Raw genomic sequence first — 22528 nt, 5'->3', positions numbered from 1 at the left:
CTTAATATTTCTTGTCTATGAATGTGAAGGCCTTTTAAAATAAATGGTATATGACACAAAACATGCAATTATTAAAATGAAAATCTACAGTTTTACCAAGAAAGTGTTTCTATTTACCTAAACATACACTCCCTCATTTTAAAGACTGCCAAGTACTAAATAGTTTTTTACTATAATCAAATAAAATTACTAGTTTATATTAGTTTCTTTTATGCATTATTGGAGACTGAATCTAGAGCCTCAAACATGCTAGACAAGTAACCTGCTACTGACTCACACCCTGGCCATGCTAATTGCCAAATATCAACAACTTAGCCTAAATAATATTAGAACCTACATCTTATAGCTACATTTAATACACATGTAGTATTCTATAGTACTGATATAATGCAAACAGTGTATACCAAACATAAGGTATTTAAACACTAAAACCACAACACAAATAGGTATCCTACAGCCCAACTGAGAACCCACCAATTTTAACTAATATATAAAAAAGTTCTAATGAGAAGATAATTTTTCTTGAGTGCATACTCAAATCCGCACCCCTCTGAGATGCTAGTTAGGAAAGACAGTTTGTGGAGAGGCTGTAACTTTACTCTCGGGACTGACTCTTCTGTGAACAGTGACCAGGTTTGCAGGGTCGTCCGTTAGCACCTCTGTGACCTGTGGTATGTGCTCTACCATGCAGCCCCATCCTAGGTGTCTCTGTGGGAGCCCTGGGAGTGCTCACCTTAACAGCAGACCTGCACCAGGAAGCCCTCTCTCTAAGCAAAGCCAGTTAAAGGATGGAACTGTGCTGAGGACACAGCACAGCAGCAAGCGCTGGGTGCCAAGGTGGGGACAGTAAGCAGAGACACTGCTGACACAGTGCTTTTTGCCACCTTTAGCTGATGTGTGACGGGAATGCTAACCCGAATGGTAGAAATGGACACTCCCACTCATCTTCATAAAGCGCTGCAAAGGAATTTACCAAAAAGTGACGCTACCTTCTGAAGGTCCTAGACAAGAAACACAGTACCTAAGTATTTCTAGAAACTCTTTTTTTCAAACATGCTATAGCCGTGCTGGGTGACTCAGGGTGATTAGGTCATCACTGGTAGTTGGCAAGAGGGGTCAAGTGTGCTGGGCAGTTAGAAAAAGATCCTAAGATCAGGAGAACCCGGTCTCATAATTGGGGATTTGAAAGGATAAAATGGATGAAAATTGCTAAAACACTTCAACTCAGTCTTCCATGTGCACAGCCCTGGGTTCTACTGCCACTGCAAGAGAAAGAAAAACAACCTGTATCTGTCTGTCTTGACCAATCTCATGATTACTCATATTAAGAGAGTATGACCTGGATTGTTAATAACCTCATTTAAAGCCACTAATAATGAAAAGAGTAGAATGCATCAAATTTGAGATCATACCTGTTAATCTCTTGAGGCTCTAGGTTCCTATTCAATACAGTCAATTTTACTTTATAGGACTTGGTAAGCTTTCCATATACAGTGATTATATATATATATATATATATATATATATATATATATATATATATATATAGAGAGAGAGAGAGAGAGAGAGAGAGAGATAGTCATGCAGTGTTTATGTCTGTATACTGTGCCATATTTTGGATCTCATACTGGTTTCAGATCTTGTTTGCTTATTGGTACTATGACCCACAGCCAGTTCCCAAAGCCCTCTGAGTTCCAGTTCTTTATCACCAAAAGTCGAGGGCTAGGCTCAGTGGGTAGTGTGTTTGCTATGCAAACATGAGGTTCTGTTCTCCAGCCCTGCGCAAAAGGCTGGTCCTAGAGACACCTGACTATAATCCCAGTGCTGTGAGGTGGTGGGGAGAAAGGAGGATCCAGGGGCCTTGCAGGCCAGACACTCTAGCTGAGTTGGTGAGCTTCTGGGTGAGCAAGAGACCTGGTTTCAAAAAATAAGGTGGGGAGCAATTGGGAAGATATTTAATGAATGTCAATCTCTGTCCTCCACACACACAAGCACAGATAAGTGTAACTATACATATATGTACACAAAAACACACACATACAGAGAGAGAGAGAGAGAGAGAGAGAGAGAGAGAGAGAGATGCAGAGAGTGCACGTGATTCTTATGAGTTTACTGTGACAACTGTGAACATACATAGACCTCAATACCTAATGGAGAATGGCAACCCAGGGAGCATAGGACAAAAATTGCTTTGTTATTGACATTATAAAATATACCTGAAACTGTGTATCTATAATGCCTTCTCCTTGGTGACAACCAATATTCTGGCTTACAGAGCAATGGATGAGTCATTCCTGGGTGGATATTAAAGGAAAGGGCTAGAGCTATGGGGTAGTCAGAGCTTACAAAACGCCGTTTCATGGTTACGACAAGAGCACTTGATGACCAAGTTGCAGCTGATGTAGGAGTTCTGCAAAGAAAAGGGCTTGGAGGAAAAACGAAGGTCAAGCAGAACTCTTTTCCAATGGGAACCTGCAGAGTTACCCACAAACATTTTGGGAGTTGAAGTTGTCCTTAAGGACTCTTCCAAAATATCCACTCCTTGCAGAACACTGCCAGGTCCTAAGAGGTATTCCCAGCACACATTCATAATGCAGCAATGGGCACTTTATACTTCTCAGCATGGCTAGGAGCAGAGGCTGAGGTCCTCAAACTCTCCCCATAGATTTTCTTATCCTTTGTGACAACACTCTCTAAAGACTTGTAAGATAAATAGTTGAAACAGTCTCATGGGCACAAAAAATATAAAAGAGCAAAACAAATGATCAAACACAGCAACCTACCCAGACAGTAGTGCACTTTATTTCTCAAACAGGCGTTGTCACCATACTATAGGAAATGTTCCTTGTAGAACTACCCTAGAAAGAATACACACACACACACACACACACACACACACGCACGAGATATTTTGGGAATGGTGTGATTGAACTGTATCAGCTCTATTGTACGGCATCCAATATGACCTGTGTTTAAACAAAAGTCTCATCATTTAAGAGCTAAAAAACAAAACGACTTCATGAACTAGATTCCAAATAAGAGACCACCTGATAAGACAAAAACCCACATGACTTGTTATCTGTGATGAAGTACATGAAGGACAATCAACGCCATAGCTCGAGACCTGCTGTCCAGGCAATAGCAGAAAGAAAGGCTGGGAAGGTGAGTGGCAAAGCATACTTCCTTCCTCGTGCCAATCACAATGATAGCTAACGATAGGCCAGATGCTGCTGCTACGTTCAAGTCTTAGTTAACTACAGAGAGTAAGCAGATCTGCCCTGGACTCTGGAGACCACAGGGCCGGCAGCCCACCGACGGCTGCTGAACATCCATGCACTGGAACATCCACACCCTCTGCCCACACACAGAAGCCCTGTACCTGCGAAGAAAGCTGCCGGGCACCATGACTGCAGAACTGTGCACCACACCAGTGCTCTTGCTTTCTCCCCTTTGTCTCACAACAATCGCAGAGCCTTGGGACCACCCTTCTCTTTGGTCTGAGTCTCCCTGGTCCCTCTCCTGCTTCTACACGCCTGTTTCCAGGCCGTAAAGCTAGTTCTGCTACTCAGGGTCATCCTTTCCTTTCCAGCCAAACCCCAATCAATTAGGGTATCTGCCATAGCCTTGGACCAGACATTTCTTCAGTTGCTTCACATAACAGAGAGAACCAAAGTTTTGCCCTGCCACCAAATTTCTAGCTCATAAAAGGATGCTCATGAGAACCAGCGAAAGATCATCTATGGTTGACCAAGGTCTTCCCATGTACGAGAAAAGCTTCTGGAGCATCAGGAAAAAGATGCCAGGAAGTATCCGTAGGCTCCCACACAGAACAGAGCTGCCTGGTTGGCCTTTACCCACTTTCTGCCAGTGTTATCAGGACTTTCTTTTTAGTTTCTCCACTGAATTCCTTCCACTTACATTGTACTGTCTGTGACTCCAGCCTTCAGTTTTCATAACCCTTCATACTCAAAACGTATTGCAAATGCCAGAGAAGCCCTTTTGTTTATGTATATGTGTATGTTACAACTGTTGTCAATAGTTGTAGTAGGAATTAAACTTAAGGAAAGTTGAAATATTTAATTCACCTAAAATAAATGTCTATACATGTTAACATAAATCATGCATTTTATAGAATTTTATTTTCTACAACAAAACAGTGAAATTCATATTTACATTTTTGCAAATCTCTTCAATGTCTGTTTATCATGAGACAGTTGGGTTTTCTGCATTCATTGTCTGTGATGTTTTGAAGAATATTTAAAGAAAATCAGATATGTGGTTTTAAAAAACAAGATGATTGTGAATACTTTTCTTTGATATCACATCAAAATTTGTAAATAACCCCTTTGAAACCATAACTTAACATTTTGTACTATGTTAAAAAACCATCCTTGCAGTTTCGCATAGATAGTTTATCTTTTTGAAATCTTAATAAGACACCTCAAAAATCAATAACGTGATCCTGGAAATTCAAAGAAAAGAACTCCCAGTAATCGTTGTCATGCTATGACAATCAAGAGCCAATCCCAAAGCTTATGCCCACTGGGATGGAATGGTTTGGTTCTTGGCTGAAAGAAGGGGAGGGGTAGCAGCTTTCACATACTAGTCATCAGTTCATTGGGTTTTGTTGTATTATCAAAAAAATCACACCATTAATCCTTCACCTCAAGAGGAGAGACTTTTAAAAATGAAAAAATTTACACCTGGCATGGTGGAACCTGCCTTTAATCCCAGCACTAAGGAAGCAGAGGCAGGCGGATCTCTGTGGGGCTTGAGACCAGCCTGGCCTACATATTAAGTTCCAGGCCAGCCAGGACTATACAATGAGCCCCTGTCTCAATAACAAAGCACAGATATGAGTAACTTTCTAATTTAATGGAAGCAAATATAATTTTACAAAACCTTATTTGTAATTTTAATATGTATGTTTACTTAAGAAAACTGAGGAAGCAAAGTTTGTCCATTTTCTTCCGAGTAAAGTGAGTTACATGAGAAACTGTACTGCACGTGATTAGACACAAGACAGGCGGCTTCCTGTGTAGAGGTGCTGTATGCCTTCCCACTGCCTCACACATGGACAAGGATGGATCTTCGCAGGTCACTCAACAAAACATAAAGCTTACTGCTTCTTCAACAGCATTCTTAAACGCAGCTCATTATTTCCCACAGTGCTGAGTGGTGCCACTCCCTTGATGCTAACGGGTCAGCACAATTACGCCCACACTACTATACACAGCAAAAAGGGAAAATAACAGTTTTCAGGTTCTAGCACCTCTGAGTCCTAGACGTAGTCCCAGAGTCCAAGGCCCAGAGTAAAGGGTGATGGGCCTACCAGCATCCAAGAGTTGGGAGGGGCAGCTGGTTCCCTGGCATTCTTTCTCCTTTAGCTGTTGTAGCCCAGTCAGAGGCTGACTCTCTAAATCCCGGTTGGTTGGTTCTAGTGCCTTGCAGGCTCAGCACTGCAGGAGACAAGTCCATCCCAGAGACAGAGACCCAGCTTCATGGTGCTTCTTAGTTGATGGCATAGACTCTGTCACCTAAACCTCAGTCTTCAGAGAAAACTGGGATGATGGAGAGGCGCTCTTTAAACTAACAAGGTCACTGTCTTCAAAGGAAAAACTGGGACAGTCAGATGGAAAGATTAGGGGCTTCATAACTCTCCTGAACAGTAACTAGATGCCCTTGCTTTATCCTAGATCTTCTCTGTTACTGGGCACATCACCCTTACCACATGGTCTTCCATAACCAAATACCATTTTCCTTGTCAAAGGCAATTTAATTAAATTATCTGAAAATCCGAAAGTGCTGTATTGCATTACTCTTTAAAGGAGGGTGTGTGTGAAGACAGGAGGATACAAACGAACAGGTGAAAACCAAAAACATGCATCAAGGTTACTCTCAATCACCATCGTGACCTCTCTCTCACTAGCCATTATTACAATTCCTATAAGAAATGACAACTAGCCACATTACTCAGTGTGTGTCACTGGTTCTAATCCTCTAACACAAAGGAAACACATAGACTGAACTTTCCATTCCTGTATAGTGACATTTGAGGGTTTGTGTAGTGCTTACATACATTCTCTCTAAGCCACAGAAGCCACCACAAGACAGGTAGAAACCGTGTGTAGTCTACAGGAAAAACTGGCTCTCAAGGAAGCTCACTAACCTACCCTAAACGGAAAGACCAGTGCCACGATGGGACTGTAAACATCTTATAGCTTATGAGAAGTAGCAGAAGCCACATCACAAATTAAACCTCACATTGAACTACGAAGCATTAAATACACAAAGCAACAATTTTAATGAGTATTTTGTTACACAGTACCAAGCTTGTGGTCCCAGAAACAAATATGTGACATGAGTAGCTATGTACAGGAAACAATGTTTTTATAAAGGCCAATGCCTTCACGAACAATGACAATCTTCAGCGTAATAATCAATGATGTAATTAAAAGCTCTACTGCACATAACCACATTGCCATCACTGCCCTCATATCATGATCACCATCTTGTAACGAGAGTTATGGTAGATTCCAAATTGAAATTACAGGTATATTTTTCAAATATCTATATTTTAGATTAAAAATATTTGAATATCTTCTTAAATATTTAATCCAATGAAAGCATTTTAATACCCTGAAGCATCTTAGGGATCCACAGAGAACAGTTTGAAGAGCACTGCATCTAGGTTTGCTATTACAAATTCACTGCTTGAGCTCTGCTTAGGTTATTAATTTTAAAACCATCTCACAATCAAAAATGTAAGACACAAGACAACTCACTAGCCAAAGGCAGAAGATGGCTACCTCTCCATCATGTAAGTAAATGCATTCCATTGGTGAACTATATCAAATTTTTAATACTGACTGTTTTGATTATATTAAGCAAGGCTCACAAGAGTCAAACTAACATTCTCCCTTTTATTTGATAGTCTCTTTGGTTATAAAAAACATCGAAAAGTTATAAAAATATCAAATTGCATAAGTGAAAAAATACGTTACCCACAGCAAGATGTATCACTAGAACTCCTCAGAATTAGACTACAGATTTCAAACTTCCCAGCATGGTGCTGCACACTTGGCATCTCAGCACTTGAAGGACCAAAGCAAGTGAATCAATAGTTCAAGGCTAGCCTGAGCTACAGTGAAGATAAAGATAGTCTAGGCTACATGGCGGGAGCCTGTTTGTAAACAAAGAAAGAAATTAAAATGTTAAGTCCTTTAATGTATATTTAATTCTGTTTAGCTAACAGGAATCCTACTTCAACACTCATGTACATGTAATGGTAGGTGACTGGGCTGACAGTTACCTTCTTTCCTTAATGAGCTTTCATGTTTGAATGAAAGATTAGATCCCTGTGGTTGTCACTGGAATTTCTTTAAGTAAAACACTTTACCTTTCCAGTCTTGTTATGTTCTCAAAAGGAACAGTATTCCTCTAGTTAGAAAGTGCCACAAACTGTATGATGGGTGATGGAGCAGACAGACTTAGAGCTATGGATCTGATGTGCTTGCTCTCTTCTTGTTCTTCTACGACCCAAATCAGATACTTTTAATACTTTAACAATTCTCTTTATTTTGCAAGACACTGGACCAACACTGTGAAAGCACTTCTAAGAATAAACAAGATTCTCATACAATACACAATTCACTGTTCAGACATTGAGTTAAAAACAAAGTATTTCCTTTGAAGGTTTAAAGTTTAAAGGTTTCCATTTAAAGTTTCTTCAGAAGCCATCATATGTTGCACATATTGCTCACGGCCAGAAAAGGGCCTTCTGCCTTGTACAGGTAAAGGCCTCTGCTTCTCACTGATGACAGTTCTAATAGCCAAGAGGCCACTGACATGGATGCACGAGACAGTCATCCTTCTGCGGTGTCCTCACTCAACTAGAACCCAATGTGCTTGCACACTACTATATAGAAACAAGAAAGATGCAGGCAATCAGGCTGTGGTGGCTGTAGATGAACTTTAGCTATATCTACCGAAAATAAAAACATCATTACTACAAGTAAATCTTCACGTGGCATTTTTAGGATGATGAAGCCTTTAATGCTAGATACTGATTTCTTTCTAGAGTGTTTAAGAATGGCAATGTTATGAGCTTCGAATGTTGCCAGATCATGTCTTAACTGGCACAAACAATGTTTTTCTCATCTAAACTCATTTCATGCCACTACATGAGTCAAAATTAAATGCCTTGTAGTTACTGAAAACTGGATACTGGCAGAGGTGTGCACAATTATAAAATAGAAAACTGTGAATGCCCACTTTGCATGCTTCTTATAGTTATGGTTAGAAGTGAGATGGTCTTCCCAGATAAACAGAAATATTAGTTTCTTAAAAAACTGGAAGAAAAACATAAATATGTCATTAATGCTAGTGTCATGGATTCATAATCAAAGCTCTGTCAAACGAAAAATAAAAAGGTGCGAAGCCTAATTTTAATGTGCTTTGACTGAAATAGAATTATATCACTTAAATAAGTCAATTATAGCACTGCTCCCCACACTAGGACCCACACATATAACATTTCCTTTCATTTTAACTGAAAGTTGAATTAAACAGGTTTCACTGACACTGTTTTTCCTGACAAAGACAATTTCGGCTTTAAAAAAATTAAGAAATAATAATTTTTAAAACCTCTATTCAGATGCCACCTGGTCCAGCAGTGAAAGAGTTAACATTCAACTGAGCTGAACTGAGCTTCTGATCCATTACATTTCTCTCAAGCTGCCCTACAATGAGCTGAGCAAGTATCAACTGTAATTTGATCCAGGAGTTTATGGGGAAAAAATAACTGCACATTCTCAACATGCACATTTAATAAAAATCTTTTTTAAGAGAAACATATCCAATAAACACAATTTAAGGCGTATTTAATTGTTTGATTAACTTCAAACCTGCAATTCCTTTGCTTTCCTGACGCTCTCAAATAAAATAGGAGAAAGGAGGGGGGGCGGGGGGACCAGCTCCACTGCAGGGAAAAGAGGCTTGAAAAACAACTTTGATTGGCACTTGGCCTGACCCACAGAGGAAGAAAAACAGTTTTTGGACAAAGAGCGCAAATATTTGAGCTTGCTTATTTATGTGCTTGCTTCTTTTTCTTAGTACATAAAGAGCAATCCTAAATTGACTGTAGATAGGGAAATTGACAAAAAAAAAAAAAAACCAAAAAAAACAAAAAAACCCGGCACCTTCTTCATCTTAGCTCTCAGATATGCACAGCTCAGCAATTTTAATTCATTTGGTGCTGGGCAAACAGAAACACTTCACCTAATGATTTCATTTCATGCAATGTAAAAAGAGAGAGAGAGAGAGAGAGAGAGAGAGAGAGAGAGAGAGAGAGAGAGAGAGAGAGAGAGAGAGAGGAAAAGAAACAGATTATATTAGTCAAGGAGGCTGTTCAGATCTGATTAAAAACTCTTCTGCGTCTACAGGGACATTTTGTCATCCTTTCTCTCCCTGAATCCCCATCCCCCACGGGGCGATTAAGCCAAGTAAGCTAAACAATACTGGAGTAAACTTTCTATCAGTCACTCTGGAAAGCAATAAGCTGATCTTGGGTCGGATTTTCTTGATCCACACCGCGGTGGGGGATGATAAGGAGGGCGAACCCAAGTCGTCTTCAGCCTCCACCTCCACCAACCCAAGCTGAAAGCGCTGGAAGATCGAACAGTATTTCCCATAGGCATAAAGTTCAAGATGCCTTCATGGTGCCTTTTGGGACCCACCAAGAGAATGTCAAAAGGCGGTGTCAGGGCACTGTGGGCCTGGCAGAAGCGACCCAGTCAAAGAAAACACCCCCCAGAGTCAGCCACCGCGGAGAGGCAGCCAGGCTCCTGCAGACCAAACTGGCTGCTGTGATTTCAGGCCAGCCTCCATCCCCAGCGGAGCCGGTTCCTCCCAGCATCCCAGCATCCCTTCAGCCTCGGGGCAGACCCGGCTGCAGTCCAGGGGCCGAGCGCGGGGACCCCGCGGGAGGACCCTTCGCATCTCGTCCCCCGCAAGCGCCGCCCGGACCCCGACCGTGGGGAGCGCCTCACTGCCGGACGCGGACGCGCCGTACCTTCCGCAGCACTTTCCGGCAGTTGGTGCAGAGCAGGTAGTTGGCCGAGGCCGACGCGCTGCTGCCACCGCGGTTCATCGCGCCGAAGCCGGGCTGTCACCGCGGCCGCTAGCGAAGGGCTGCTTCAACGTTCTCTTCTTAGGGGGTCGGACGGCAGCGACGACGCAGCGGCTGCCCGCGCGAGCTCGGCGGGGACGGCGGCCGCGGCGCTCACCGGCCCGTTGTTCCTCCCGCCCCCATCGCCAGACCCCCGCCCCGCCAGCCAGGACGAGCAGCCGCGGCCGTCTCAGCTCCTCAGTGCAGCCCCGCCCCCGAGGCCCGCCGCCTTCAGGGCAGCCGTGCTGGGCACCGCCCCCTCCCGCCAATCAGGCGGCGTCGGCCACGCCCCCTTCCGCGCCCTCAGCCAATGAGTAGCGTCGGCCAATCACGGTAGGCGAGAGCAACATGAATCTCCGGGCAAGTTAAGTTTATCTCCGAGGCTCGATGCTAAGGAGTGACCGTGGGTTAGTTAGGTAGTGGGGTCCAGTCTGCCAATGAGAAGTGGGGGTGTGGTATATGCAAATTATCAGGGACTCTAGCGCCACCCTCAGGACAAGCCACGCCTCTCTGCAAGACCAGGCAGAATGGACAGAGTGAGATTAAATAGCTGGAAGCTAGAGCTCGCTAGAGGATTTGAGACCTAGCTAAACATTTCCTGATCTCTCGGGAGTGGGTAGGGTGGACGCAAGAACGTTCCTTCCTCCCAGGGCAGTGGTTCGGCTTTCTCTCGGTCGGTTTAAATCTAAGAATAGCTGTGAGGAAGTCTTGCAGCACTTTGCACCCAGAGATCTCAAAGAACTTTATGCTCTTTAAGCACTCTGTAAGTCTTGTGCGAAAGACCAACTACCCGCGGCTGTAGAGATAGAGGTCTGAAGTCTATACATTGGAGTTAGAGACCTGGAAACACATCTTTGGTTTAGGGCTCTCTCTCTCTCTCTCTCTCTCCCCCCCACCCCCCATGATCATTCTCACAGCAAAGAAAGTTCTTTTATCATGAACAACTCAGAGGTTGGCTGGCGCTCGGTCTCTCTCTCTCTCTCTCTCTCTCTCTCTCTCTCTCTCTCTCTCTCTCTCTCTCTCTCTCTCTAATCCTGTGGGAGGCCTCTGCTTAGAGACTTGCAGAGCCCAATCCCTGCCTGAATAGAAGGTTTTGAGTACGAATTGCCGTTTAAAACGATTTAAAACTGACAACGGTGAGGTCAGGGTCTAGCTTCTATGTTCTGGAGACAGAAGGCATAAGTCACTGAGGAAAGCCAGATGAGCGAGGGAGCCAGGTACCCTGAGGGACCAAACCCGGACCGCAGACTGCAGACCAGACTCTGGCTGCCTGCTCCCCAGTGAGAACAAAGGCGGTGCAGAGCAAGCACCTGATTGGCGCAGGGTGCTCACCGGTGTCGCGGAACCGGTGACAGGGTGCTTCTGCTACTGGAGCAGAACAGCAAGCTCCCAGGAACTGCAGTTCCCCAGCCAGCCTTGGCGGTGACCACACCGCACTGCGTGCTATGACATCACCTGTTTTCGCTCTTGAGAACCTAATCTGTATTCTCGGCTTCTCGTTTTCTAAAGGTCTCGAGTGTGTCCAGATTTGTGAAGGCCTGCAGTTTGCAGAATGTATCTGTGGAGATGATTTTAAAGAACTGACCCACTGGTTTACATTTCTTGTATTATTTTTAATTTAACACATGTTTAATTGCTAGCACTACTTTGTGTTAGGAATTTAGTGTCCAATGATGTAAAACCAGGAAGTCGCACTTGGAGAAGCCCGCAAGGGTTAGCATAACAAAGCCATTAGACCACACTGTTGTCCAAACTGCCAATCTCATCCATACTCAACATCTGTCTCCACTCCATCCTCTTTAGAGACCTACACCATAAACAAGCCTACACAAAGAACAAAGGAAATGAGAATCTGCCCGCACCAGGTTTAAACAGACTGGAAAACCCCAAGGGTCTAGGTGATATGGTTAGGTAAGTGTGAAGGTCCATTTAGCCAGTGATAGTTAGCAAAGGGTGGCCTGATGCTGGGTAGACCTACATAGCCTAGAATAGCAATGATTTGGGCAGGGTGCTAAATATTCAGTTCAAAGAAACGGTAAAAGCAAGAAAACTCAACGAAGGAAGAAATTACTGCTTGCCTTTCATTGCAAAGAACCAAGAAATCTAGGCAAAAAGTCAGCAAGGCACAGTTCCCCCCCCCCCCCCGAAAACTGAAACACATATGTGTTCCCATTTTTGCTGAGTTTCTTAATCTATATTCTTGGCTGGGCCTCTCCCTCTTCCCACCCCCTCTCTCTTTCCCTGAGACAGGGTCTCACTGAGTAGCTCTGGCTGTCCTGGTGCTCACTATGGCTGGCCTCACTCTGACAAAGATTCAGCTACCTACCGCTGCCTCTGTGGGTTTCTATTATGAGCTCACTTTATGTGAGTCCATAGTAAAGCAAAGGAGAAACTGAAGGGCGAAGTGAATTTAATGAAGGGATTGAATTTTCCTCAAATAGTATTTTATTTCAAATTGTTTTCTAATATTTTCATAACCTTTCCCCTTTTTCCATCTAAGAGCAAATGTCTCTTTTGAAAAGAGGTCTTTTACATTCTTTAATAAATAAATCCCAAGAAATGATAGCCACAAGAGTCCACGATGGCACAACTAATGTCCTTTACCTAAGATTATCAAAGGGGGGTCTTTTTGGTCCACTGCCCTCCACTTTGATCAGCCTGTCTTTAGTGCCCTTTATTCAACTATAGATCATCTACACAGTAATGTTCCCTTTTTGTTGTTTGTTTTTGTTTTAAGTTTTGTTTTTTAAGACAGGGTTACTTTACATAGTTCTGGTTGTCCAGGAACTTGCCCTGTAGACCAGGCTGGCCTCAAACGCATGGATGTCCCTGCCTCTGTTGCAGGAGTGTTGGAACTGAAGGTGTGGGACACCAGGCGTGGGCTTCTTGTTTGTCTGGGCTTTGGTAACATTTCTTAGAATGATCCATGATGTGTGACTACATGGTCCTCCCCTGAAGTGCTCAGTGCCATTGAGGCATCCTCAGGCCTCAGCATTTGGTCCTCATACCCTGGCTTTCTTCATACGTGTTCTCTCTCCTGGCAGAATCCAGCTTTCTCTTTCCTTTCTCTTCAGTTCTTCACAACTGGAGGCCTTCCTTCCTGTACCAGCCAGCTTGGCTAAAGAGAACGAGACCTACAGAGTGACTTATCAACTTAAGATCATACTGATCACTTAGAGGGAAAGATGAAAGCCAGTTGTTGACTTTACTCAAAATGGGAATAAACATCAATCTTCTGTTTGCTGTGTCTAAAATAGGGAAGATGTTTAAAAATAGGATATGGGCGAAACTTGCTACCAATGTGTGTGTGTGTGTGTGTGTGTGTGTGTGTGTGTTTACTTTATTTATTGTGTGCACATGTGTGTATACTCAGGAGTAAAGGCATGGAGGTCAGAGGACAAGTGTGAGAGGCTGTTCTACTATGTTGGCTCCAGGAATCAAACTCCTGTTGTCAGCCATCTTACTGAACCCTACTAAATTTTTCATTAAAAACTTAGAGTGATACTTTATTAAATATTTTACATGACTTGAAACTCATGTCAAAATAATTTTGCTGATTTTGAAATATGATTCAAATGTGATTATTTTTAATAAGGTGTATGAAGTTTTAGGGCTCGGAGACACCATAACTGCTTTCCAGTTGTGATATTGTTTCTAGTATTCCAGTGTTGTGATAAACTTTCCTCATATGTCAGTTTTTGCTTAGCAGCTCTCATTGGTAGGTACAGAATTTCAGAGTACAGGGGTATAGGTCTAGTTTAAGGCCCTTGAACACTGGCTGAACATATTTTGTGGAAAGGTTTGAAAAAGCCTACAGTAAAAGGCAGTCATTTGAATATAGATCTGCTCTGTCATCTCTGGTGTCAGCCATTAATATTCCACCCATCTCAACGGCCCTCCCTGTCCTGCTGAGTCATTGCCCTTCTTCTGTTGAAAGATTTCCCACTGAACTCAAATGCTTGTCCAAGCACCATGGTACCTCTCCAGGCCTCTGCTTTACCATGGAGCTCTCTGCTGGGTGATGATAAAAATGCTTTCTCATCAGACTCTGACCCCTGGAGGGCACAGAGGGAGCCCCACACATCCCTAAGTCTTACCTGTGTGCCAGCTAAGTGCTCAGAGCATCCTGGAGACCAGTGAGTTTGCATTCTTACTCTCAGACATTCTTTCAGGGCAGGTCTCTCTAATCTTTAATAGCAGTGCTGAGATCTTATAAAAGGATTCCAGTAAATATTTGTGAAAATAATCGCCCTTAAAGACCAATGCTGTGGAGCAGAAAGACTGAGTCTGTCACAATTCCTTACTTGGCTTTGAACATGATCGTGTTCAAATTAATTATTAATGCTCGTGATACAAGTTGAGCATGTAGGGTGTGCTGAGGGAAATGTGTTCAGCTCTTTTGAAAGAAGACACCTAGTTAATGACATGAGGCGAATTTCGGACTTCTCTACAGACTCTCATTCCAGTGACCTGGCTATTATCTCCTATGTGGTTGCTAAGTAAGGATTCAGTATCAAAAATCAACTAGTAAAGACATCTTTAGAATTATGTTCCTATCTGTCATCTATCTATCTATCTATCTATCTATCTATCTATCTATCTATCTATCTCTCTATCTCTCTATCTCTCTATCTCTCTCTCTCTCTCTCTATCTATCTATCTATCTATCTATCTATCTATCTCTATCTATCTCTCTATCGCTCTATCTCTCTATCTATCTATCTATCTCTCTATCTATCTCCCTCTCCTCTCTCCTACTCCTGCCCCAAGCATTGTTTACACATTTGTAATACCAAGCAGTATTTACACATCTGTAAATTCTGTAATTTGTTTCTTGCAGAGGAATCTGCACTTTACAGGGTTGTAAATTGAATACTCCTTTGGAGCTGTTAGATTCCTGCTATCTTTTCCTCTGTGGCTCAAGACCAATACTACTTCCAAGGAGAAATAAAATCATCTCTGAAAAGGCCAGGGCTGAGTCCCATTCTGTCTCCTCCATATTCTACCAACACAACTGTCACTGTGAATGGATATCTGCCCCACCTGCTAAGATACACATCCTGCTAGCCTTCTAACCCACATACTGGATTTGTACCCCACACCTCATTGAAAGGCTGATTGCAAGTGGAAGTCCCACAAATATAGTGTCAGTTTCTCCCACTGCTCAATGCCAGCCCACTTCATGTTTTTTAAAAATGAATTAATTTTAAACATTTATTATGCAGGAATTTTTTGTTCTTGCGGAACTCGGCTGAGTGACTGGAGCGGTGGAGCAGGAGTAGCTGGGAAGCCATGTGAAGGACACTGTGCTTTCTACACTGTGTGGTCATGGTCTGGGTCTATGTAAACACTTCAAAAGTATCACTGGCTTATCAGACAAACTTATATTCCATTTCTGCAATACTTTTAAAGTTGCTTTACGCTGGAGATTTTTGAGCTTTATGACCTTCGGCATCTTTAGAGTAAGATGTGGGGGTAGAAAAGATAGCAATGTACAAAACTGAGGGAGCAGAGGGCTCAGGCCAGCGCGCACCACCATGAGCTATATGATATTAAGCCTCAGCTTTCCAATCTGACAAGAGTGAGTGCTCTTTCCAAACTGACAGAACTGAGTTCTTCCAGTTCTGTAAGGACTCGGAGCATCTTTAAGAAAAGCATAATGCTACAAGTACAGAGTTAATAATGATGAGTTACTATAGACATTACCGCCACATGCAGAAATGACCGTGATCTCCTCAAAGAGGGCCCGTCTTGCCCAGATCAGAGAATTATTGTCATCTAAGTCCTCTTAACCAGACAGACAGAGCTACTCCTGCTATTCAGTGCCTCAAGCGCATGGGAAAGTGGAAAAGGGGTGTTCAAGCAAAGAAACACCTTCATCTCTATCAATAGTGGATAAAATACTTATTTTTGAAATTTGGTTAAAATAGAACTATGTTAATACATGGCTTGAGGTTCTTGAGGCCATGGAGGGCATATAGTATTGGTGATAAATCCTAAAGTCTGGGTCTCTTCCCTCACACATACTTTAAGATTGTGTTAGGTTTGGTTTGGTTTGGTTTGGTTTGGTTTGTATCCTGGGGACATTTCCTGTTACCCTGCTCATCTCCCTGATTCTCCAAAGTCACCGCCCCAAAGTCTTTTGAGGAACAAATATAATGTAGGTGACAAATTTCATCTGCAACGCCCATCTACAGCAAAAGTAATTTATATTTTTATATAAAGATAACTATGAAGTGCACTGGCTAAGTGTTGGAACAGGAAGATGGGTGGGTAGTTGGGACATCCAGGGGAGAATGAGGTAGTTTATAGGTAGGGCTTGTTAATAAACAGAACAGCTATTACCTGAGACTTAGAGAGCCTCTAACAGTGTTGCATTTTCAAGGATTTTCAGGAATTGGCACAGAGTCAGAATAAAATTGGAGGGACTTCAGAAGGGCACAATGATCTGTATTCGAAGTTTCCAGAGCTTCTGAACGTAGCTTAATTCACCTAAACTCTAGAGCCCATCTCCCAGGAGAGTCTTACTCGGCTGGGTATTTACAGCATTTGCAAATGTAAGAGCCTGTTGGAAAGCTCTTCAGATGGAAACAAGGAAACGCACCAGAGTTTGCTAACTGAAATCTAGTGGACATACTATTTTACTAATAAAAGTTCCCAAGTAGTCTTAAAATACCTTTTCATGCAAGCATAAAGTTCATCAATTGGCCTTGTTAGAAAGGAGATAATCTCCATTTCGATAAATGATGCAATCATGCAGTACTTCAGAGGTATGATGCTGGTTTAAGGTGATGCATACGAACTGAATTGCAAACTTGCGACCACAATAGCAGCTCATGAGATGCTAGAAGCTTGCAAGTTTGGAAGCATGTGTTGTATAGTATATATGGTCTAAATATCCCTCTATTCACACTCCTCCTCTTCCAACCCTTACCAAGCGAGTCCTGGTGGTAAACTGACAGAGGACAGTCATATGATGTAATGATGCGGCCAAGGCATAATCCCTGCATTGCTAGAGAAGAGAAATGGAAAATGGAAGATGGCGGGAAAAGGTTACTCGCAAAGAGCTCAGAGGGGCCTTGAACATTCATGCCTCTAACTAGATGCCCTTCAGCAGTAGCTCTGGGGACATTTGAGGGAGAATGCTTGTATATGATGATGCAGTTACATCAACCAGAAGACAGGATTGATAGCCCCCAAGGACCACAGAATGAAGCAGGGTAGTATCATACTGGGCTTGCTTCCTGCTTCCGTGTTCATTACTTAATGCTTCCTCGAATGTATTCACAGTGCTTCCCATGTGTAGCCACTTGCTTTATTATAGTCCTAATATGAAGAACACAGGTCACATTTAGAACAGAGCCGCGACTACTGAGCCTTAAACAAGTATCACCAGTGTGTAATGACTGCAGTACTGCAGAGAACACGGGCAGAGAATAAACGGTAGGGTTGGTCACCTGATCTAAGCCTCCTAGATAAAATGAAATGTAAGCACTGGGCTGCTTCTCCTGTCTCCAAGAGCGGTGTGTAGGTACCCCATCTGGGAAGTCCTTTCCACATGCAACTCCTGTCTTACTGTTGCCATTTCCTCTTTCCTTTTTTTTTTTTTTTTTTTTTGTTCTTTTTTTTCGGAGCTGGGGACCGAACCCAGGGCCTTGCGCTTCCTAGGTAAGCGCTCTACCACTGAGCTAAATCCCCAGCCCCCATTTCCTCTTTCCTTATAGTCCAAACTGCGTTTACAAAATGCCCACGAAGCATGCAGCGGCCAGGCTGCCACATAGTGTGAAGTCCCCAGTTATTTCCTAAGAGCACGGCCTCTAAACACTCAACAGGATCCTTCCTCCCCTCCTGATGACAGGCTCTTAGTTAACGTTACCATCTCATGTTTACTCCATTACACTGTTCCATCCACAGGCATGAGTTAGACCATGCGCCACTTGTAGCGTGTGTGTACACATGAAGACTGTTGTGTGCTTGAAGGCAGAACCCTATCTCTGCTCTGTGGTCTACACATCTCAGAAAGCCAGTGCTGATAATCATTATCTGTATAGTAATAAAGCAACCAGTAATGCTAGGGACTTACTGCATGCCAATCATTATGCAGTAATTTGCATATGATATCTTATCTTGACTAATATTTGTAAGCCCTCTAAGAACTGATTGTATTAGAGTCATTTTTGCATATGATATTTAGCCATAAAGGTCTACTGAGTGTTTCAAGGAAGAATTGTGATGTGAAGTTGTATTTAGAGTGTTATACGGTTCCAACCTTGTCATTACTGTGTTCAGTCGGTCATTATTGTCACTGTTACTTGAATCTTTGTGTTAGGCTATCAGGTGGATTGGCTTAGATCTGTCATATATTCACCAAATATACTTGGGTGCCTCTGTGACATCTATTGAAATAAGCACTGAGATTGGGCAAAGAAGTACTACTCATCATTCCTAATTCTAATAAATTAAAAATTAATTTAAAATATTTTGACATTTATTTATTTATTTATTGACTGACTGACTGTTGTGAAAGTTTACGGCACACGCATGCCCAGCACACCTGTGAAGGACAACTCGTAGGCGCTGGCTCTCACCTTCTTCCATGGTGGCTTCTGGGAATCAGTCTACATAGCCGTGGTTGGTGACAGATGCTTTGCCCCCTGGAATGTTGCTCTAAACTAAAGTGACTAGATGGTCCCTGGGTAAAGAAAATACTTTTTGCAAGTTAGGTTAAAATTCCAAATGTTTGAGTGTTTGGTGACTGATGTGCGAGATGAACATAAGATGTCAGAGCTGAGGGAAAGGTGACATTGCTGTCCTCACACACCCATCAAGGCAAGCCCAGAGCTTTTGCAGTTAGTAGGATTAGCTGCCAGGATGACAGCAACCTGAGACTTACATCCATAGCCTTCTATATGGCCTTTTTTTTTCTGGCGGCCTCATTCTACATAGTTGGGCTCAGTGCTCTGCCATGTGGTCACTTGTCTGAGATCAGTATCAAAGGATAGACTTTTGACTCAAAGACAGACAGCCATTCTATAATTTGGCTGTCCATCTTTCTAAGTCTTTTAAAACGACCATCTCAGCCAATCATATTCCTACTTAGAAATGTGGCATTAGGAAACCAAGACTTTATGCTGTTTGTCAGATCCTGAGAGGATGGGAAGCACCGTGTGCAAACTAGCAGTGCTGGCTAGGGAAGGAAGGATGGGGCCAGGCATGGAAAGAAAGAAAGTCTTGGAGCAGCCTCCACTCTCGTCTCCAGTTCTGGGCCCTGTTTATCCTGCAGGGATTTTCTTACCCAGTCAAGTCTTTTGCCACTAGCGACTCTGTAAGTAACTGTACCCGTGTTTCTTTTGAGCAAACACGATTAGCTGCAACAATCTTATCTCTTTTTCATGTCAAGTGTCCCTACATGGGAACTGCACTCTTAGTTTTTACTGGTAAAAGGATGTAAAAATACAATATTCCAAAAGAAAGAACTAGAACTTACTGGACGAGAAAGCCCCATGGTAGTTTTTACATACTGAAAACTTCTTACAGTCTCACTAAGAAAGTGTGTCTGTAACGTGTGAAACCCTCAGACTCCTCATTCTGTGCCTTGATGAGCAGTTATCAGTAATCTATTACCCACACTGCCTCTCTCCAGGCACAGTGTCATATGTCTCCTTTGTCAAGTGCCTAAAAAGACAGACCTTGAGGCAAAATCTTTTACCCTTTCTACTCATCCTTCATTCAGACTTAATGCCAGTGGTTCCCAGTCCAATGAATTCCTACAGTTTATGAGTCACAAAATTAAAAGTAGATGTAAAAACAAACAAAAATCACAGTTAAATTTTTCCAAAGTTTTACTAGTCAAGGATAAAGACAAAGTTATGGAGGGTACTACTGTGTCAGGCTACAGTTAACCATCACTGTGACACTCCCACAAGATGCCAAGGGGTCCAGGTCTGCATTGCAAGTACAAATGTGTAGAGATGTTTTTATTAGACTCAACTTCCTGACTGGGATGTGCCTGAACAGCTAATTTTTCTGTTACTATAGAACCAATCACTAGCAACAGTGGAGTGGTTTAAAATGATAATCAGAGCCAATCAGATTCATTTCTTGGGACTTTAGCTTTAGGACACTGAGACACTGAGATGGCTGGCAGTGAAGTTCAAGTGTAGGAGGATGTCATAAACTATACAAACTAGAACGATATCAGAGCTCGTAGAGGTGAAGGGTAAATGTGCTGCTCTGGAAAGGAAAGGGAAGCCCTCTGTGAGAATAAGGCCAAAGCAGCTTTACAGGGCCGGTCACAGAGAGCCCGGGGTCCTGGTTCTCTTCCTGTGTCACACTCATCATCCCTCCTGGAGCGGCTCAGTCTTTCCTTCTCTAATTTCTACCGGGCTCACTGTAGTTCACTGACCCTCAGACCCTTCTTACTGTCTTTTGTTAAAAAGCTCTCACGCTTGGTTAAGCCTTTGGAAAGTACAGGAAATACTTCACTCAGTGGTCTCCCTGGCAGTCCTGGTCTTCCTGTTGGCGAGAAGGTGCTATTGATTTATCTGTGGGCACAAGCCTTGACACTCTGGATTGCCTGTTTCTCTCTGAAGATGTTAATACCTAGAGACGCTCAGGTCTGGGGAGCTGGAATGCCCAGTACTAGAAGCATTTGGAGACACTCTTAGGTTACTGTGAAGAGACACTACACTCATGCACTTTGCTCGTGACCTGAAAAGGATTGCCTAGAATGCCTAGAATGGTGAAACTGAAAGTTCTTTTATTCTTTATACCTTATCCAATATTATATAATCTAACCACTTTTTAAAACCTCTTTAAGCTTCATCTTTTAGAGTTTACTTTATAGGATTTTGTGATAAGTTTTTGAAAATACATAGTGTATAGAATAATATCTCCTATCATGAGCACTCAATATGTGAGTACTATTTCTGCTATTTTAAAATTCTTCACAGTGCTGAGAGTAAGAGACTACTGAGTGTTCAGTCATAAAAGGTATATTTGCATATCCCTTCCAACAAAGGTTCAGAGAATATCACAGAAGAAGGGGCAGAAAGAATGGAAGAGTGGGAAGGCGGGAGGTGTCACCTTTAGTTACAGCATACCTGTTGCCCTCATGACCCCACAAAAGCTGTAGTCGTGGGCACAAGAGCAAGCTAGTGAACATTCTAGCATGGACAGGAGAGGGACTCATGAGACACCAGCCCTGGCTGAGGAGCAGTTGACAGCTGTGGGTGAAGGGTGTCACTTTTTATTAGACTGTGACAGCTAGTAGGTTGTCTATGCTCTGGTGGGCGGCCTCAGAGCCATGTGCATGCAAATAGCACAATACGCTTGGTCCAGGACGTGGCACTCTTAGGAGGTATGGCCTTGTTGGAATAGTGTGGCCTTGTTGGAGGAAGTGTGTCACTATGGGGGTGGGCTTTGAGACACCCCTCCTCACTTCCTGGATGCCGGTCTTCTCCTGATTGTCTTTGGATCAAGATATAGAATTCTTGGCTTCTTCTCCAGCACCCTGTCTGCCTGGATGCTGCCCTGCTTCCTGCCATTATGATAATGGACTGAACCTCTGACCCTGTAAGCCAGCCCCGATTAAATGTTGTCCTTATAAGAGTTGCCTTGGTCATGGTGTCTCTTCACAGAAATGGAAATCCTAAGACTGAAGTTGGTTATCAGGAGCTAGGGTATTGCTGTGATAGGCCTGACCGTGTTTTTGTTTGGAGGAATGTGGACTTGAGGACTTTGGGTTTGGAAAGCCATGGGATGCTTTAAGTGGGACTAAATGGGCCATCCTAATGGGAATATGGAGGACACTGGTGCTGAGGAGATTTGGACCCTGGAGATCATTCTCATGGTGAAGATCTTATGGTGAAGAATGTTGCTGCTTTTTGGCCTGTCTGAAGAGTCTGTCTGAGGCTTAGGTGAGGAGGCTCAGATTAATTGCATCAACAAAGGAGGTCTCAGAAACGCCTAGCATAGATTTTGTTCTCTGGTTAAGTCACATGAAGAATATTTTGATCAAGCATAGCAAGCTTATAAAGAAAGAAAAATACAAAATGTATTAAAGGGGCACAAATGGAGCTGAATCCTGTGTTCAAGGAGATAAATGGATTAAGGGGGTGGTGAGTTCCTGGGCAAGATCCCACCCATCTAAGCTTTTTGTTTATGCCTTTGCAGTTGAACGAGGGATAGTTATAGTTAGGTATTACTATTACTTGGTTCTTGTTTTCATTTGGACTTTTAACCCAAAATGAACTACAGTCCAGAAATGGAGGGAACAGGCTTTTGATATAGATCTTGAAGCATAGTGGCCTTGAAAAACTTAGGTCTAGGCATGGTGGTACACACCTTTAATCCCAAGAC

General features: G+C 42.8%; 1 protein-coding gene and 1 long non-coding RNA gene across 13 annotated transcripts in view; one reads left to right on the top strand and one right to left on the bottom strand.

Moving 5' to 3' along the window:
• The window catches only part of Sesn3 (sestrin 3), a 54231-nt gene extending 43858 nt beyond the window's left edge, over positions 1–10373 (bottom strand). For 11 of the 12 annotated variants that reach the window (XR_015626575.1, XR_015626578.1, XR_015626581.1 and 8 more), the window contains exon 1: positions 10073–10373. Coding sequence is in view for 1 of the 12 variants with exons in the window: in NM_001108125.1 (NP_001101595.1) it covers positions 10073–10150 (78 nt within the window). In the remaining 11 variants the exon portion in view is untranslated. 12 annotated transcript variants of the gene reach the window in all.
• LOC120094081 (uncharacterized) overlaps positions 10083–22528 on the top strand; it is a 29917-nt gene continuing 17471 nt past the window's right edge. The window contains exon 1 of the long non-coding RNA XR_015627520.1: positions 10083–10501. This is a non-coding gene — a long non-coding RNA (uncharacterized LOC120094081). The remainder of the gene's footprint in view (positions 10502–22528) is intronic.

The sequence above is a fragment of the Rattus norvegicus genome, chromosome 8 (assembly GCF_021556685.1).
Source record: "Rattus norvegicus strain SHRSP/BbbUtx chromosome 8, alternate assembly SHRSP_T2T, whole genome shotgun sequence".
In the NCBI taxonomy this organism is placed as follows: Eukaryota; Metazoa; Chordata; class Mammalia; order Rodentia; family Muridae; genus Rattus; species Rattus norvegicus.
Note: the sequence above shows the minus strand (reverse complement) of the source record. Positions and strands in the feature narration are given on the sequence as shown.